Below are 20,106 nucleotides of genomic sequence, written 5' to 3' on the forward strand. Positions count from 1 at the left end.
AGTGGACACTGTGTCGTTCTGGATGGTGAGGGGGGGAGTGGGGGAGGGGGACTTCTCCTAAAGTCCTCTGTCATCTCCACAGTCTTCTTGGGGTTTAACTCCAGGTGGTTCTGACTGCATCATTGGATCAGCTGTTCCACCTCCTGTCTGTAAGCAGACTCATCACCATCCTGGATCAAACCAATGATGGTGGTGTCAGACGGGTTCTTTGATGTGAAGTCATTGGTGTAGAGGGCGAAGAGCAGCGGGGAGAGGACACACCCCTATGGGGCACCAGTGCTGATGGACCGGGTTTTGGATGAGATGCTCCCCTATCTGAAATGCTGTTGCCTGTCAATCAGGAAGCTGATGATCCACTGACAGGTGGCAGCAGGCACTGAGAACTGGGTGAGCTTCTGATGTAGGAGTTCAGGGATGATGGTGTTGAACGCTGAGCTGAAGTTCACAAACAGGACCCTGGCATACGTCCCTGGGGAGTTGAGGTGGTGCAGGATGTATTGCAGTCCCATGTTGACAGCATCATCCGCCGACCTGTTTGCCCTGTAGGCAAACTGCAGGTAGTCCAGCAGGTGTCCCGTTATGTCCTTCAGGTGGCTCAACACCAGTCTTTCAAAGGATTTCATGAACACAGACGTCAGGGCGACAGGCCTGTAGTTATTTAATCCTGTGATGAAGGGTTTTTTTAGGGACTGGGATGATGGTGGAGCATTTGAAGCAGGAGGGCACTTCACACAGCTCCAGGGACCGGTTAAAGATCTGCAAGAAGATTGTCGCCAGCTGTTCAGCACAGACTCACAGACAAGAGGGGGGACACACCAACAGGTCCTGGAGCCTTTTTTTGTATTTTTATTTTTTTGCGATCAACTTTTTATTAGCACCTTCAGACATACAAAACAAATTCCACAATATGTGACAGGCAATGTCAGATGGCGCACATTACAGAGAAACACAAATTGAACAAGAACAAAAACCCTCTCCCACCCCCACCCTATGCAGCCTTGAGGAAAACAAAACAAAACAAACAAACAGAAACCACACCTTGCCTAATTACTTTCCTTTAGTTCTTGTGGGGCTGAGGTCATTAAGTCTATTGTGCTGCTGCGCTTTCCCATAGGCTGATGGTTGATGATTTGGCTTTGTTGATCCTTGCTGTAGAGAGCTCAAGCATAACTATGTCCAGAAAATAAGCCAACCACTGTTTTATACAAAGCGAGTGAGGGGGGGAGCCAGCGCTGAGCTATCATTTTCTTGGTTGCATTTAATCCTGGAGCCTGGATCCTGATCTTTCTCGCGGATTGTTAGCACAAGTGGGGGGAGAGGGATGGATGTTGACAGAAAACCTTTTGTACGTGTGCAGTAAAAGTTGTTCAGGTTGTCAGCCAGTGGGATTTTCTGCAGGGTGGGGGGATTGTCTCTTGTAATCCGTGATCTGTTGCAGGCCTCTCCAAACTGATGCAGTGTGATTGGCTGAGAGGCTATTTTTTTGTTTCTCACTGTAGCTTCTTTTGGCTACCTTGATCTCCTTTGTCAGCTTGTTCCTGACCTGCTTGTATAGGTCCCGGTCCCCACTACTGTAGGCGTCCTCTTTGGCTTGACGCAGCTTCCAAAGATTAGGAGTGAACCAAGGTTTGCTGTTGTATGCGCAGAAGGTCTTGGTTTGCACACAGATGTCCTCGCAAAAACTGATGTAAGAAGTTACAGTGTCGGTGAGGTCATTGAGGTGTGTAGGTGCTGCTTCAAAAACGCTCCAGTTGGTGCAGTCAAAGCAAGCCTGCAACTCCAGCTTTGATTCCCTTGTCCATTTCTTTACAGTCTTTGCCACAGGTTTAGACATTTGTAGTTTTTGCCTGTAGATTGGGATGAGATGAAGCAGACAGAGGTCGGAGAGTCCTAGAGCTGCCCGGGAAACGGTGCAACAGGCATCCTTTAAAACTGTGTAACAGTGGTCCAGTATGTTTTTGAGTTTGGCGCTGTTAAAATCCCCAACAATAATGGGGAGAGAGTCAGAGTGTTTTTTCTCTCTGTCTGTTATCTGGTCGACTAGCTGTTGTAACCCGTCTGCTACGCAGGCTTGTGGTGGTATGTAAACACCGACCATAACAAACGAGGAGAACTCCTGCGGAGAATAGAAGGGTTTACAGTTTATGAAAAGAGTCTCTAAGTGAGGGCTGCACGTCTTTTTCAGCACTGTAGGATCTGTACACCAACCTTTGTTTAAATAGAAGCAGATTCCTCCGCCTTTCGTTTTCCCCGAAGGCTCTGTGTTGCGGTCCGCCCAGATGAGTTGGAAACCAAGCAGCTGAAGTGCGCTGTCCGGGATGCGTTCACAGAGCCAGGTTTTAGTGAAACACATGGGGTCGGATCTGTAAAAGTCTTAGTTGTTTTGGTTGAGAAGCAGCAGCTCATCCATCTTGTTTTCCAGGGACCGGACGTTTGCCAGTTGAATGGCTGGAAGCGAGGTGCGTAGTCCCTACTTCCTTAATTTCACCAGCGCTCCCGCTTGTTTCCCACGTCTGCGTCTCCGGCAGATTCCAAGGAGAACTGCGGCGCCTCCAACCAGGATTTCAGAAAAACTTGCTGGGTTTGTGAAAACCGGAGAAAAAGTTCCTGTAGAGGTTTGCCTGATGTTTAAGAGTTCCTCTCTGGTAAAAGTTACTGGTGAAAAACTGCAGAAAAAATAACAAAGCGAAGTACCGAGCCTACCATCCGCGGCGCCATCTTGTGTAATTGCTCACAATGACACTGCTGACATGCTGATGTTTAGCAGGTATAATGTTTACCATCTTAATTTAGCATGCTAAGATTTGGTAATTAGCACTACATACAGAGGGCTAGATTTATCAAGCCGTTTGCGCCTGTTTCCAGGCGCTATTTGGTCGCAAAGACGGACGTAACCGATGCGGGCTATTTACAAACAGGGCGCACTTGGGTAAAACCGCAGATTGTCTGCCACGTGAGCGAGAAGAGACAAGTTGCGCTTTCAATATGCGTTCGTGGGAGGGTTGTGGGGAAAGTGGGAGTTCCACCCAACAAGGTGGGAGGATAAGCGCAAAGTGCGCCTAATTATATATTCCGTGGTATTTACAAAGACTGTCAGTAAGAGCGCATCTCTATTCTGAGGGGGAAATTCTCCGCCTCTTAAAAGCAGGTCTAAACCAGTCGCAATCGAGTTTCCTCGTAGACCTTTATGCCGCTGGTGAAATGGCAACAGTAATTTGAGCAAGACGAAGACATAGGCGAGGCTGAAAATGTTTTTAACATAAGAATCACACTTTGTCAGTGAACACAACATCATTTAGCGTTACAGATCAAGCAGCCATGCAATATTAGAGTTACTGGAAGAAATCAAAGATGAAATTGAATCTCCCACTCGGCGTTCACATCCCATTCCAGCAGTTGTTAAACTCCTCGCTACATTACAAATATTGGCATCAGGATCATTTCAAACAGTCATAGCATCAGCAGTGGGAATATCACAGTCTGCACTCAGCCATATCATAGCACAAGTACCGCTTCGCTACAGCGCAATTTACGTTATAGTGGGCGGAGAAAGACGCTGATTGCCTGATGGGTGTCAGGGTTGATAAATACTACGCAAAATGTGGAAGCATAGCGTGCGCTATTACCGAACTCGCGTAAACAGACGCAGCGCAAACTGCGCTAGTGTTAGTAAATCTAGCCCAGAGTGTCATATTAAAATGTTTACCTGATAATGTTGGTAGAGTATCACCAAATTTATGACAATTCATCCTAGGTAACAAGGTACAGTATGTCTGTACAAAATGTTATGCCAGTCCATGCAATAGTTGTTGAGAACTTTCAAAGCCACAAAAGTCAACTTGATGGTGGTGTTACCTTTGTTATTACCAAAGTTACTAGGAGTCATCCACTGTAGACAATTAGGGTCCGTACAAAACTTTAATGGCAATCCATAAAATATTTGTTGAGATATTTTAGTCTGTATCAAAGTGGCAGCCGTAAAATCCAGATAAACTGATGGATCAATGGAGAGACGGACATGCAGGTGAAGAGACAATAAAACAGAAAGGTGACTAAGAATGAGGCAAGAACAGATTAGTGAGGCTGCAAATTGTATCTCTGTTGACCCAGCCTGGAAACTAAATTGTTTAATTGAGGCTAAATAGATAAACAGAGAAAAAAAATTGTCAATCATCTCTTTTAATCAGCTCTGAGACTCCAGAAGGGCCAAACCAGTTACACACAAGCGTAAGAAGTGTATCCAGCCTGCATGTCTCTCAAAACACTCTCTGCTGCCAGAAGTGTATCTTTTTATCTGGGTTTATAGTCTAAGTCAGGCCAGCCTCTATAGGCAGAGAAACATTCACTATCATAGAGATCTGTGTCTGTCCGTCTTGCTGTGTACCAAATTATCACACAGGTATAAACACAGGTGAGTCAGGAATAAAAGTGCACCTTCAGATGTTCTTACTCTTTGAAGGGTTCAGAGAGTTGTTTTGTGCTGAATTGTTGTAATTTATGTGTTGTGGTGTAACCAGTTTTCTTCACCCTGTCATGCATTTTTGTCTCAGACAGGATTTTCTAAACATAGCATGAATGCCTTTCTACAACCCCCCCAAAACAGGGGTTTGAGACTGTTGTGTTTAAATTGTAGGTAAGCATGTTGGCATTAATGTATAGCTTGCCATCAAACTAGATTAATAACTTTAATGTCTACTGAAACACTGCTGTGGAGGCCTCACATTTCATTTGTGTTCACCATAGTGTGACTGACATGCACGGCAATCAGTTTGTTGCATTAAACTTAGCATATGTTGCAAACGGCATACAGCTAAAACTTTCCGAGCAGAACCCATGCTTGTGAAATTTGCTTCCATCTACATGCTGTGTAATCTGCGTGTACTGTGACGGTTCACCATATTGGTGATGACATATAACGCCTGACTCCGTCTACTCCAAAAAATGGGCAAAGTGGTAGAATACGGGTGGAACTGACATGCTGAATGAAGCCTGGTTGCTGAGCTAGACACCTGTGACGGCACCCATCTGTCACTCAAACCGGGACACTCTTAATTATGCTAGGAAATTAGCTATAGATACCAAAACCATTTTTTTGTACCAGGTTGTAAACCTATTGACTCACTATTGGATCCAGCCTCAAGTGGCCACTCAATAAATTGTAGTTTTTGGCTTAATTTTTCACCGCTGGAGGTTGCCACTTACTGTCTGATTTTTTATCACTTAAATGCCAATTGCCAATGCCAATTTAAACCTTTAGAAAAATTAGAATGAATTCCCTTTTTATTAGGAATGCATGATCACCAAAGCTGGTCCGTCTAGTGTCCAAACCGTAAGTTTGGAGGAGGACTGTAAAACAATATCAGATGACCTAGTTGACACCCTCAGACCAACACTGTAAAACCTGCATCACTGTGTCAGTAACAGGAATAATAGCTGCCTGAAGGAAAACACACTCATAGATGGAGAGAAAGTATCAACTTCTACAGAGGTTTTGTTTGGTTTGTCAGTGTTGGCAGACAATTTTCTGTGTGTGTGTGATTGTGTGCATGCTTGCGCATGCGTATGCGTACTAGAGGACAGTGTAATCTTGTTTTGGAGCCTTGTGGTTGGGACGGAGCTAACACCTGAATGAACCTGTCACTGCAGACACATTGCTTTTTCAGCTCCAGCGATTACACTACACCCAAACTAACTCAACATTTTCTGGACGATTCTTTGTACGTGTGTGTGTGTGTGAGAGACAGAGAGGTGTGTTGCTTGTGCATTGCCTGTGTGCATGTGTCTGTGAGTGTGAGAGCAACAGAGAGTGAGAGTGACAGAGCATTGTGTCTTGCTGTGTATGTGTCTAAACTTCTGCTGTATTTTACGTTTCTCCCTGGAAAATATGAAATAGGTCTACTGCTACTGTGTCCTTTGAGGTTAAACAACAAGCCGTCATGGATACACACACACACACACACATATACACATAAGTGGACCTCACCAAAATATGAAAAATTCTCATTAACTCAAATGAAAAAATGTGGACAAAGTTTTCTCTTTCTTCTTTTGTCTGTCTTTGCTATTCTGTAGCATCACATAGAACAGGGGTGTCAAACTCATTTTCACTAAGGGCAAAAAACGTCAAAAAATGCAACAAAAACGTCTGAAAAACTGGCAAAACTGCTGAAAAATGCTGGAAAAAGCACCAACAGCGTTGGCAAAAGTGACAAAAACTTCAGATAAAGCAACAAAAACTAGTTGGGCCAAAATGTATTATGGACCTAAATTGATATGTGGGCCGGACACATGTGACATAGAAGCTGCTGTACTCTTTAGTGTGTCCTTCAGCGAGGCACTCATCACACTTTATCCTACAGAGAAATATAATTGCCCAGGGTCACAAAGACAGTGATGCTTGTTGTAGAAATACAACCTATAGACATTGACTAATACTTTTCACAACAAATTTGACTTTTACTAAGCTAAGGGTGGGCTGAGGGTTAAATAAAATTGTTACTAGATCTTTCCATGTAACCAAAGCCATTAAACAGGAGCAAAGCAAGCTTTCAGTTTAAAGATGGGATAACCATAATATAATGTCAGCTTGGGTTTGGTAAGAGACAGAGAGAGGAAGAGAGATGGGTAGAGACAGATGAAAGAAAAGCGAGCAAGATGGAGGGATCTGGAAGAGGTCAAGGGGAGCTGACACACATCAATTTTCTCTTCTTAATCTATCTGTGTAACACATCGCTCACCCCATCTCCCTAGACACACACACACACACACACACACACACACACACACAGACACAGGCCAGATATCACAGACCCTCAGCAATTGGCTTTGTCGTGACCTTTAACCCCTATATATCTGTGTGAGTTTGTGTGTGTATGCATGTGTGTATGACATAAAGCGTCCGCTCAAAAATCAATTTACAGCTGCTGCTGCTGCTGCTCCTTTCTTTCTTATTAATGTTCCACTATACACTGGACACGTGTGTGTGTGTGTGTGTGTGTGTGTGTGTGTGTGTGTGTGTGTGTAAGAGAGTGTGTCAGTGACAGGGAAATAAAACAATGGAGCCAGACATACAGTCAGAGAGATTTTCTAAAGATACTGTTGCTAAACAGTATCTAAATTATTTTCAAGGCATCTTTCTTGAGGCTGTGAAACAGTCGACTGTGGTGTGTGTTGAATGCTTATCTCCTAAATCCCACCCAGGAGACCTTTTGTGTTTCACTTACTGGGAACTGCAAGTGGGTAAATTTCACTGCTATCTTGATTGCGGAAAATGTACTGTCACATTTCAGATAGTGTTTTTATTTAAGACCTACTGGGTTTTTTAGCTCTGTGTGCCATGGCTTAGAGCACCATAAACACAGCATTTTATTGCAGTGTTTGGGCATTTTATTTTAGTAGTGCAGTCCCCAATCAAAACAGGTGTTTGATGCTTGCAGGTTTCTTGAGAACTGCTCATCAAAACAACTTCACATTTGAAGCTTGACACTTGACACTGCGCTTCCTTCAGTCCAGAGCAATACACCCGCCATGACAGAGTTGCATCCCTATAGAAATATAGAAATGAGTATACGGACCAGGGTATTTCCACGAAAAAAAGTGTTCATTCCGAAAGTAACATCGCTGATGCTTGAAATGTTTGAGCTGGCTACAATGTAACAACTCCGGTCTCTCTTTCTTCATCTGTTCTTGAATGTACCGTAGCTAGCGACAGAGAGCGAGTGGTACCCAGCATGCCGTTCAGCGGTAGATCAGTTAATACGTATCCCCTCTCAAGACAATACACAGAATGTACATAATTCACTACTAATGAATATGTCCGGTTTAGTTTGTCCATTTTAGTTAAATAATGACTCTTTAGTCATTAATTCATTATTAAGTCATCCTGAATCTGACCACAATCCTGATATACAAATACAGCCCCAATCTTAACTGGGAAATCGTTGGCTTAGGTCTAGAAGAAGGAGATGCAAAGAACTTCTGTGAGGATAAATGATACAACTGGGTGTGATTCACACAAGCAGCACATAGAATAAGGATTCCTGACAGGCAAAGAGGCAAAGCCGATAATGACAAAGTCTGCAAAGTCGTGAGGGCATGATGTGCAGAACGAATCCAAGTTGTCAAAATGACAGAAAAGATTCTGTATGTAGGAATCAGAATAGAGAGGCAGAAGATAATATTTTATATTTAAAAAAAAAAAAGTTGCCATGGTTTTCCAGGTAGAAAGTTAAAACTGAATCTGATAATGACTGATAGATCTGTATAATGATTTTAAGATCGGTGATGTCTCAGAATCACTCTCATACAGTGGCTTTAAAGGGCATATAGCTTACTTTTAGCAAGTCTTCATGCAAATCTAAGGTAAAGTAGTTATGAGCCTGCATACAAACCATTTGGGCACGGCTACTGGTCTGTGGTGATGCACAGCACATTAGCATTGCAAAAATAACAATTTTTACAGACACGTACCAACATAGAGAAAGACTGAGGCACATACCGTAAATACACCCGCACAGGCATTTTTGAAGAATGCATGAAGCAGAATGGCTTCTATCCATTAAATTGTAACATGTATAATTATTTTAATATGGGATTATTTGACTCCCCATTTCTCTCCCACACACACTTAAACACACACACACATATGCACACATATCCACAGATGCTCCTTTTCAGCAGTGCTCATTATCATTTCCATTACCAAGATCCTCACCATCATCCCCCTTTATTATTCTTGTCATTATTATCATCATAATCACATTTTCATAAGTAGCAGGAGATACTTAGTGTGGATGTAAACTACAGAATTTTTTTCTCCAAAAATCTCCAAAGATTGACTCTCTCTCCCTTAATTTATGCTCTTTTACAAAAACAATTGAATAGAAAGGAGTTTAGTGTTTCACTGGTTACTCAAATACTCTCATTTTACAAATTAAACTCCAGACCTTACCATGTGGTTTCTGTCTCTTGTATTAAAGGTGTGTTTACCATTATTTGTGACATTGTTCTATCACAAGTTAGTAGACATAAAAGTTGTGTTGACGAAAATGACACCTGAATGGTATTCTGTGGTCATCATGGTCAATGCTGCTGTTTTCACATTCACAGTCTTAAAATGTGGCTAGTACGAATGTCTGCCTCAGATTTCCTGGTGACATTTTTATACAGGGCACTGTTCACATTGTCTCGCCTGTCAAGATGGTTATGGATTATGGACCCACTTGTGCGTTTGAAATACAGATATATTATTATTATTATCAGGGCTCATCAGAGGGTGTTTTTACAGGAAAGACCAATCAATCTTTGGGATTTTAAAATAGACAAATATGTATTTGTTTCCCTCTTTTTCTTTGCAGATTGGAAAGTCAATTGTATGAGGTGATGCAGCTGGAATTTGAGGTGGATAACGTGATCAACCTGGTGCCAACCCAGACTTTACACTGGAACATTGAGTACCCAGCTGGCATGCAGACAACTTCCAGACAAACAGAGAAAGTCTCGCACCTCTACATCAGCAATGCAGACATACAGGGAATCGTACCACTGGCTGAGGTGAGTGATGACTGGATAGATGAGAACAGATACAGTTATCTGTGAGCATACATAAATGACATACCCAGCAGCACATTTCTTATGCTGGAATAGATTTTTCCCTCCAATACCCACCTCCTCTTAGCATTCTTGCTGATACCCCCAGCTCATTTCCTTCCTCTAGGTTGATCAAAGCTATAAAGGTCAGCTTGTTACCCCCTCCTGTTGCTACAAGCCTCCTGGTCTGGTCACACACACACAGTAGGTTTCACCCTCGCAGGTTTCGAAATGACAAGCAGCCTCACAAATATGGACACACAGATACGCAGGTACAGCCCTACACACCTACCTTCACGCCGAATGCTTCCCCATTTATACGTCATGCTGGCAGGTGTCATTCCTGGTGAGACTCAAGCACAGTTTGCCTCTTAAAAGGCTGCTTTCCATATAGACCCGGAACTTTCGTTGTTCTGTATTTGAGCCTGTGTCACTTTAAGAAGCATTCAAATAAAATCAATAAATGGATAAATAAACTGTGCTTCTATTGTATCTGCGCAATGTTTCCACAACTTGTTCACCTGAGTGAAGGCTGCTGGAACACAGCAGTTTTTATATCACTTTGTTCTACATATTGAGACTATAAACCTCCGCCCAGAAGGAAGAAGCTGAAATTCTCAAAGGATTGTAGTCGTCATTTGAAATCGAGCCACTTATCCGCTGTGACTGACTGCTAGGCTAAGCTGTGACCCTATACTAGACCGTTTAACAATTTGATTCAGGGAGTTGCTGTTCTTTAAAGATAGGTTCCCAAACCATGACTCCACAGAAAATATAAAATCGATAATAAAATAAAAAATATAAGCACGATAGAATAAGGTCATCGTGGTTTTGGCAATTTGGACGTTCGACAGTTTCCTCAAACAAACAAACGCTGGACACTTTTTTTTTTGCAAGCAGCTTCACAATTTGCTTCAGAGTTCCGTTTTGAGTCAATAATTGTTCCAAGATATTTAAATGAATATGATATGAAATGATATTAAATTGCTATTTCACCACTGGGGATTAAAAAAAAAGAATAAATAAAAAATGTAATTAAAATTAAATCAATTAAATTTAAATTTACTTAATTTTTTAATTAAATTAAATTAAATTGTAAGATGACACATTTATGGAAGTAAATCTGTTTCATCGGATTTTGAAATTAAAAAGCCATTGAATTTCTAGCACTGAATATTTATGCATTGAAATTATGTTATCTGATAACCGGCTGATAACACAGGTTGCTGTTTATCTTTTAATGGCTAATTGTGTTTTGTTATTTAAACAAACGAGTGAGTAAATAAACTTGTCCCTGAGTCTATTGAAAGACTCAGCTGACAGCGGGGTCTGTGAGCATCAATGGCTGTTGAATTTTGAACATTGTATTTTGCATCTGAAATCTTTATATTGAATTTCTTTGCGTTGAACTTTTGATTCTGAATTTATGAACTTGAAAAAATAAATGTGGAAATTAGTTGTTGAAAATTTCAAGAGTAAAATTCAGAGGCAAAAAATTCAGATACATAATTCAATGCATAAATATACAGTGCTAGAAATTCATTGGCTTTTTAATTTCAAAATCCTTCCATACACATTCCATTGCATGAATCTTAATAAATATGACTTTATTCGTGGGCATGTTTTCTAAAATAAATGATCATGTTTTTGGTTTTATTAAAGACTCCTCACACCTGCTGACAAAGTTGTTGAAGACTACTAGTAATGACAGTAATGACAGAGTCCTCTGCAGACTTTAAGATGGTCAAATCTTCCCACCTCCGCTGACAAATTTGTGTAGAGAATTAATAATAAGTGTGAAAGCACACATCCTTGTGGGGAACATTAAGCCCTCTTACTGATTAAAGCCTAACTCTCGCCAAAATGCAACCTAGGGTCTTTTTGTGACTATACCCTAAGTATTCTATCATAGAAGTGCCCCCTAGCAAAAAATTTGACCAAAAACGAGAATACGGTAAGTCTTAAAAGTGGCGTTTCCATCCTAATTATGCTTTTAAACGAAAGTTAATATATTCACAAAAAGGCCCTAGGTTGCATTTTGGCGAGAGTTACGCTTTAAAATCAACAAACAATCAGCAAATCGTAAATCAATACATATAATGTTGTAAAATGATGCAAAGCGCAAACAACTGATTGTTTCTCTTTCCCTTCCTTTTCTTTCCTTTTCTTTCCTTTTCTCTTATGCTCGCTTTTTAGTGGAAAATAGCTACAGCATATCAAAATAAAACATCTAGTAAGTAAAAAAAGAGAATAAGATAACCTTTACAATATACAAATGTAATTTTGAACTGTAGATTTTTTTCCGCATGCATTGTTGCCATCCAGATTTTCCTTAAAGGGGGAAAAAAAACTCATGAAGTTAAATTCAAAGCTTCCTGTTTGGAAAAGAGAGCAAACCTTTGCAAAGAATGATGACTTTGGACTTACTTTTTTTTTTTTTACTTTTAAGGAGATGATTGCTTAAAAAGACTGCTTTCATCCATAACATTTTACCACCATTACTTCATACAATCACAGATCAAACCAGAAACATCCCATAACAGACATTGCAGCTCTGGCTACAGGAACCAAGAACCTCAGGCTAAAAAGTGAGGAGGAGGATGCTTTTAAAAATACTACCAGTTCCATTACCACTGAGGTAGAGCTAATCTGGCCGGATAGCCCTCCTTCAAACAGCAAAGCCCTAGTGAGAAAACCCAATTTTGTTCAGAGCTTCTGCAACCTCTGTCTCTTTCACAAACTGGAAAAAGCAAGCTTGAAACCATCATTTTGAATAGCAGTGCTGTTGGGATTTTGCTTGCTTTTTTAAAAAGGGGCAGTGTGAATGAAGTACATCTCATTCCCTTGTATTCTTTAAAATGTAAGTATTTAAATGTGTGTTTTTTATATACCTTAATTAAAAGCATTTCCCTAAAGGTTTCCATGCAACTTAATTGTTTCTTTCTAAATGTATTTGCTGTTGTAGTACATATATGTAATTTCTTGGAGACAGTTGTTTTATCTTATTCCCTTTATGACTACATGTATTCTGTTACTGAAGCCCATGCACACATACACACAAACAAATACAACTGTCTATATACATCCATCTACACACCCAGTTGCATTGACTCTCCCTCCATCTCGTTATTGCCCCTCTCCTTTGGGTAAAAGCATCAAAATGGCTGCTATTACAAACTATTTGGACTTCTTGATTTGTTTACCAAAACTGCTGACCAGGTGTTGATTGTTGGTTGGTTGTTTAAGGTCTGTCACTAAGAGGGTCACTGAGATGAAAGCGCCGACGTTTTTTCGAGGATGGAAGGAGAAGGAATCAAATTATAAGCTAGAATCTTCAAAGGGAGCCAGATGTAAAAGCTTTCACAAAATCTTGCATCCTCGTTCCTAAACATTTCCACATCTGAGGATTATATGGAACAAAAGTACACATGTGACAACATGTGGGATCTTAACAGCTGTTACATATTTTAAAGGTCTAAAAACTAAGCCTAGCACATAATTGCATCAGCAGCACTCAGCACTGGTTTTACAACATGATTTCTCTGTCTGATCTGTTTGTGTGATTCAACTCCACCTCAGCCATCATCTACACCATCTCCCAAATCAAAAGTCAGGTTGTCAACAGTACTGATGTGGCAATGCAGTGAGTTCTCTCTAAACAAGGCAACAACGAAAACCGGAATGCTTCCTGTCATTACCAAGCCCTCTCCGACATTTTCCTCCTAATTCCGCATAACTATTAAGGTTCATGGTCTCTTGGCTGAGCGGGAAAGAAAGAGGCCCTCTTCAGGAAACGAGGGATTATTAGGAGTAATTTGTCTCCTGCGGGGACTGAAAAAATTGGTTTAATCTTTTAGAGAGGAGTGGGGAGGTGAGTAGAGGAGAAAGAGTTAGGGAAAGTGGGAGGGCGACAAAAAGAGAGCCAGAGGGAGATAGAAACAGAGATAGACAGACAGAAAGTAATTTTTCAGAGGAAAATGTTATTACTGTAAACGATTTATTTATGTCAGCTAATTCGCAGTGCCTTTACTGAACTGCATCAAAGTGGGGAATTTTTATATATTGCATAAGGAGAACAATAGGGTTGAGCAGGACACTTTTTACCTGTTGTAGAAGTAAAAATGTGAATTACCATCTCTTTAAATGGTCTTTAAATGGCAAACTGCAGCAGCAGAACAGAATTGATGCTTTTCAAACATGGTGGGCCGCTGAGAAACGTTCCTTTCATAAGGTATTCCTCTCAATTTTGATTCTGAAATTCTTTAGGAAGGAGAACATTCATAATTAAGAGGCAGTCAATCCACCACCATTTGCCTTACACAATAGACAGCTCTGGGAAGTTTACTGTAGGTTTAAAATGCAATTGTTTTGTTCCACCCTAACTGTATTACTATTGGACAGTCTGTGAATTGTAATTACAGATTGCATTCCCATTGGCTGGGGATATCACACAGTCTGTCTGAAAGAGCCACATATAACATATCACTAGATGGGATACAACAAAAACAAATTGCGGTTGGCCCAGTTGCTGTTTGTGTATTTTATTGGAGGCTTTCGAAGTGGTATAGACAGAATTAGACATTTTTAAAAAAAAAAAAAAAAAAAAAAAAAAAAATAATAATAATAATAATAATAATAATAATGCAGATAAATACATGGAAACAACCCTGAAATACTTCTAACATTGTACCCCCACCTCCCGCTACATCAGGTATATTTAGATCTATATTTAAAATTGTGTATGTTATGGCAATGTAGCACCTAGATTCCCTTTGAGGGATGTTAAGAATATGGCCAAACAAGTTTGTTACCTTTTGTTGTAAGAAAGAGAGGTTAATGGGCTAATTTCAAAAGAATTCAAAACACTAGTGCTTTTGTCCACCATTTATATGCAAATTAAAGGCTTTCCTCGCAAGTTCAATATTTCTCCATGGATCGGGAAATTTGGTCGGAATAATAAAAAAAAAATGATAAAAATAACAATAGTAAAAATGGTTGTGGTGGTAGTACAGCAGTGGTAGTAGTAAAGTATTAAATAACTCTTTCTAACAGGAGTGTTGTGCAGTGGCAGAGCCATGTCCAGAAAACGTGTTCTTCTCTGAACTCAAGGTATATGACCAAGCAAATATCAAAGCTGATTTAAATAATAATAATAATAATAATAATAATAATAATAATAATAATAATAATAATAATAAACATAGAAGGCATAGTGGTTGCTAACAATGCGTAGTTATAGTCAGAGTCTGCGTGCATTCTTGCACAAGACAATATGCAGCAAAGCACAAGAGTGTTGAGCCTGCTGAAGTTTCAGCACCAAGGACAGCGTCACAGTGTTCGCTAAAATAGCATCAGCATCCTAATGGAACACCGTTTTTTTGTGTTAATGTGGTAATTATTAGTGAAAATGAACAGTCCTGCCCTTTTTGATAGTTCAGTCTATCTTTGACTTTACCTGGTGACATAAATGATGAGAAAACATGAGAGAAAACATGAGAGAAAATAATGGAGTAATGGACAGAGAAAGGGGGACAAAACAACCTGTTATGTTAGTCAGGGTTATGTTAGTCAGGGTTAAAACAGAATGAAACAAGAGGTCAGACTTGGACCTGCTATACTTTTCTTGCTCTTAGAGATATTTTAGCAGCTGATAAATTGGATCAGTAATGATGTTGTGTTATGTTCCCTACAAGCACCATTACACACCTCTGCCTGGAAAGAGGCTGTTTCACAGCCTCTCAGAGAGAGAGGGAGAGAAAGAGAGAGAGAGACTGAAAAATGTTTTCTCCTTTCTATAAAATCACCATAATTACAATACATTACATTAAAATGTATGCTTCACATCTGCGAGGACATTGTCTGAAGTTTTGATTGACAAATAAGGATGGCTAAAGACAACCTGCATATCCCATCAGATTTTTGTTGAAACATTATGTTCCCTTTTGTAATAATGCTTTTACAATATTTCTACCCCTATTTGTTTTGTATACAGGAGGGAAGGAGTGAGTGGGAAAAAATAGAAGATTATTTCTTCTCCATAGAAGAAATCCCCTTGTCTGCGTTGTCTTTAAATTATATAGTTTTCATAACTGTCCTCTATTACTTCTTCTTTCTCTTCGTTTCTCTCTCTGATCAGCTTTCACCAGTTTCACCCCATTTTTGTCCTCCCTTCTCCAGTCCCCTCCACCTCCAGCCTCTCCCCCTTTTTCTTCTTGTCTTTCTCCCCGTGTGTTTTCTTCATTCCTCTCTTTATTTTTCCACACAGTTTCACCTCTCTCTCTCTGATGTTTCGCTATGTAATTAATTATTAACTTGAACACTTGTTTATCTATGTTGCTTTCACTTCTCAGTGGGCTGTGTGTGCATGTGCAGACCTCATAGCAGAGCAGTTATGCTAAGTGGTTCCTTAATTTGCCTTTTCGGATTGGTTCTCCCTAAAATGAAGTCTGTAAGTAGGAACAGGAAACTGAGTTGTCAATAATCTGTTGATGAAAGCATACACAAACACACACAACATTTTCAAACTCAATTATAGATTTATCATTTTCACGGTCTGTGTTTTTATTAGAAACAGCCTTTTTCTCACTTTCTCCCCCTACCAGTTTTTATAATCATATCATATGTCTCTTAGCAGAGCTCTAAATACCTGTGCTTGCTAATTTACACAGACATTAAGGAAGACACTGTGGAATCAATATTACAAACACACTCCCCAGGTTCTCTCCGTTTGTTTTACCTCACACACTCCTTGGTATATTTGCTTGTATTTTGTTTGAGAAGAAAACATACTCTCAAATGCCTCATAAAATCAACAAATTATTATCAGAAGGTGAGAGAAGGGAAGCAGGATGGTCTTTTGACCAATGCTCACTTCTACTCTTTAAACTGATTTTCTTTTTTGACAATTCCTGACATTTGAAGCACCACTTCTGTAAGCTATTTCAACTAGTTAAACCATGTTATTCTGACTACTAACCTCCGATAGAGCTTTTTTATTCACTTTCCACTTTCTAAAGAAGCTAGAAAGTATAGTCAGCAAGTAGGGTTTTTTTCACCCATGCCCCTGCCTCTTTTTAGTTACAGTATTTGCTTGTTACCAGCCTTCAACCACCCAATAAAACACATTTGACATATTCTGTGTGTGTGTGTGTGTGTGTGTGTGTGTGTGTGTGTGTGTGTGTGTGTGTGTGTGTGTGTGTGTGTGTATTTGGGTCACTAAGAACTTGTGTGTCCTGGGCTCCAGGTTTATTTCCATACCAAGCGGCTCTACCTCGCTCCAATCAGTCAACAAGAATAGAAGAAAAAGAGAGGGGAGGAAGTGAGAGGGAGTGATGTTTAAAGCTAGGGATACAAGTGTGGAAGTGAAGGTGGAAAAATGACAAAACTTATAAGGCTAGAGGAAGTCACTGCTTTTACTTTCTAACTGTAAAGAAGAGGCAGTAGATGCATGCAAAGTCAATAAAACAAGCACGGTGGAGGCACATTCGCTCTGGGTGGTTGTGTATTAAGAGGAATAACGCATTTACTCCTCTTAAAAATTTCAAGTTGCACAAGACATTCACCTGATATACTGCAAATGCCTATCACTTATTGTGTATTCAGCATTGCAAAAAAATCCCCATTGCTTTGTAGTCATAACAACTTCCCAAAGACTAAAACTTTTGAAACTGACTACATGAACTACTGTTTATTTTCCTAGTAATCAATTATAAGTAAATAATGTACTATTGTAAAAGTTTTCACTAATATTATGTCACCAGAGCTGTGTAGGTGAAGGATGAGTAACCATGGGGCAAAGAGTGCTGAATGGTGTTTTTTAATTCAATCAAACACTTTTGTTTACTTCATTTTAAAACAGAAGGGAGAAACTAAAAAGCAAAATCACGCAGTAAATGGTTGGAATGAAATCCCACATGAAACCCACTGAAATTTACAAGGTCTTGGAAATGAACTCCTGCTAGAGAGTGAGCAGTGACATGTTATCCCTTGGATCCCCTTGTTGTCTTTCTATATCCATAAATAAACCAAACCAAAACCAAAAGAGATAAACTGAGAAATAGTGAGTATGGTATGGACAGAGACAAAATAATCTCTTATTTTCTGACAAGATGCGCTGATTTGACTCTTCCTTTTTTCATGAACCAAATCAGAAACTGAGAACAGCCTCCTTCATGCTCAGTTACATTTAATCCCACCCGAGAGCTGCTTAGTTCAACCACAATGTCCTCAGGGGCCTCCATAGCAGCTGTACTGAGGACTGAGTGCTGTGCTTGAGTGTACCTCAGCAACAATCTAAAAGGGAGAGAAGAGGGGTGACAGAGAGTCACCCTGGTGGCAGGAGAGTTTTGAGGTTAAACTGGCAACCTTCTTACTACAAACATTTTAAGATTTAGGTCAACCACTGCCGCACATTTGGAATAAATGTATGAAAGTGAGAAGGTGCTTTTTCTGAGAAACAAAAAGTGAAAGGATGGCACACTCAAAACTCTCCTTCACACAAAATTAACCGTGTTAGCTAATTGCAGGTAACTGAAGTGAACAAGAGACCAACAGACTGATTGATGAGATGACACAGAGAGAGAATGAGGAGAAAGAAAAATTTGACTTGTTTGAAATAGGCAGGACGAAACGGCGGGAAATTCGAGTGAGAAGAGAGGAATAAGGGGGAAGAGGTTGAATTGATAGGCTTTGGAAGGAAAGAGAATAGACAGAAAAAGGTGGGGAGGGGTTTGACTAATTGATAGAAGTGAAAAAGGGAAACAAAGGGAGAGAAAGGTGGCGAAATGAAGAGAGTAAGAGATTGCTTGAGAAGGAGGGAATTTGACAAGCTGAAATGGTAGAAGTGGGCGCAGAGTGGAGAGAGAGTGAATGTGCTGTAGAGAGAGAGAAAGAGGAGTGCCCAGTGGAGGTGCAGTGCACCATGTAATAGTCCCTTGAAAGTCCTGGGCAGCACATAGTAAGAGAGAAAAGAGTGAGAGACCTAGAGAAAGAGAAATAGAGAGAGGAGACGAGAGCAGGGCAGTTCTAATGCAATTAGGGGCTGGAAATTGAAAGTACAATTCTCCCTGGGATCTTTGCAAGAGTGGTTTGTGTGTGTGGGGTGGGGGGGTTTGGATGGGCTGTTAGCTTTCATATCTACCAAATGTCTTCATCCCTCCCCCCTCCTGTTCAATCTCTTCATCTCTCCCTCTCTCATTTGACTGAAAATTACTCTCTCCTTCCACAGTGCCCTTCCTCCATTTATTGTCTTCTTCTTTCCCTCCCCCTGCTCTCTCTATATACATAGACCCACTGCCAGTGTTCACAAACACTAAATGCTACTCCACCTATATTTTCCCTTAAAAATGAATTGTTGTTCCAGTAAGGGCTTAAAACAACACCAGTCACTTTGGCTCATTACCTGCTCTAATTAGTTGTGTGCATAATTACCACTGGCAAATTTAAATGCTGTGCCCAAGAATACTTTTGGCCCCATTAGCACCTGTGTGTGTGTGTGTGTGTGTGTGTGTAGGTGTGTGTGTGTAGGTGTGTTTGTGATGTGAACAGAAGCATTGCGTGTGCATGTCAGGTAGTGTTAGTCCATAGAGTCAACCTTTGCTTTCCATGCTGGCAGTGGGACAGGAAGGAAGTAGGTTAGGCGTGTTCTAATTGCCCCAGCAACAAGGTGATTGACTCCCAGATACCCCCATAGGCTCGTTAGCATCTCGTTAGCAACTGCAATTAGTGTCGTAACAGACAGACAGGGTGGACAACGAGGTACAGCAAGACATTGGCTGCAGAGGTGAAGAGGTTTAGGATACAGAGAGTGAGTGAAAATCTTTCTACCTTGCTGTAAGACATGATTTGACCTACAGTATATTTAACATAGTAGACTTTCAATTACCCAGGTTGCTCTTAAGATTAGCATAGGAGTTGACCTTTCTGTTACTGCTATGAAACAAAGATGTGAGGCATAGGTGTGTGTGTTTATTTATTTAATCCTCAACCTTCACCTCGTGATCTAACATGTGAAAGGGAGATGTAGGTACACTGCAGGCCAAAATTATTCTACAGCTCCATATTGCATTGTATTCGCTTAGCCACACTCACTTTTGATCAATTGAATCCAATCAAATCTAAAATATTTCTCATAAACTATATCCCGTACACATATAGTGGCATAGGTGTGTGTGTTTATTTATTTAATCCTCAACCTTCACCTCCTGATCTAACATGTGAAAGGGAGATGTAGGTACACTGCAGGCCAAAATTATTCTACAGCTCCATATTGCATTGTATTCGCTTAGCCACACTCACTTTTGATCAATTGAATCCAATCAAATCTAAAATATTTCTCATAAACTATATCCCGTACACATATTCTGTTTCACTTTGAAATGACGTTATGGAAGCTAAAGACACTTTAACTGCCATTTCACAAAGATGGCTAGCAATAGCTAGCAATATTTTTCAGCATCGTAGCGCATTGTACCAGCGCTTTAAACCATGCATGATGAGGAAGGTTACCTAAGCATCAAT

At 40.3% G+C, this 20,106-nt stretch overlaps 1 protein-coding gene across 1 annotated transcript in view; it reads left to right on the forward strand.

Moving 5' to 3' along the window:
• si:dkey-215k6.1 (transmembrane protein 132C) overlaps nucleotides 1-20,106 on the forward strand; it is a 116,803-nt gene that overhangs the window by 32,976 nt on the left and 63,721 nt on the right. Inside the window, exon 2 of the mRNA XM_028578574.1 lies at nucleotides 9,357-9,552. Within this exon, the coding sequence (XP_028434375.1) occupies nucleotides 9,357-9,552 (196 nt within the window). The remainder of the gene's footprint in view (nucleotides 1-9,356; nucleotides 9,553-20,106) is intronic.

The sequence above is a fragment of the Perca flavescens genome, chromosome 5, assembly GCF_004354835.1.
Source record: "Perca flavescens isolate YP-PL-M2 chromosome 5, PFLA_1.0, whole genome shotgun sequence".
NCBI classification, from domain to species: domain Eukaryota; kingdom Metazoa; phylum Chordata; class Actinopteri; order Perciformes; family Percidae; genus Perca; species Perca flavescens.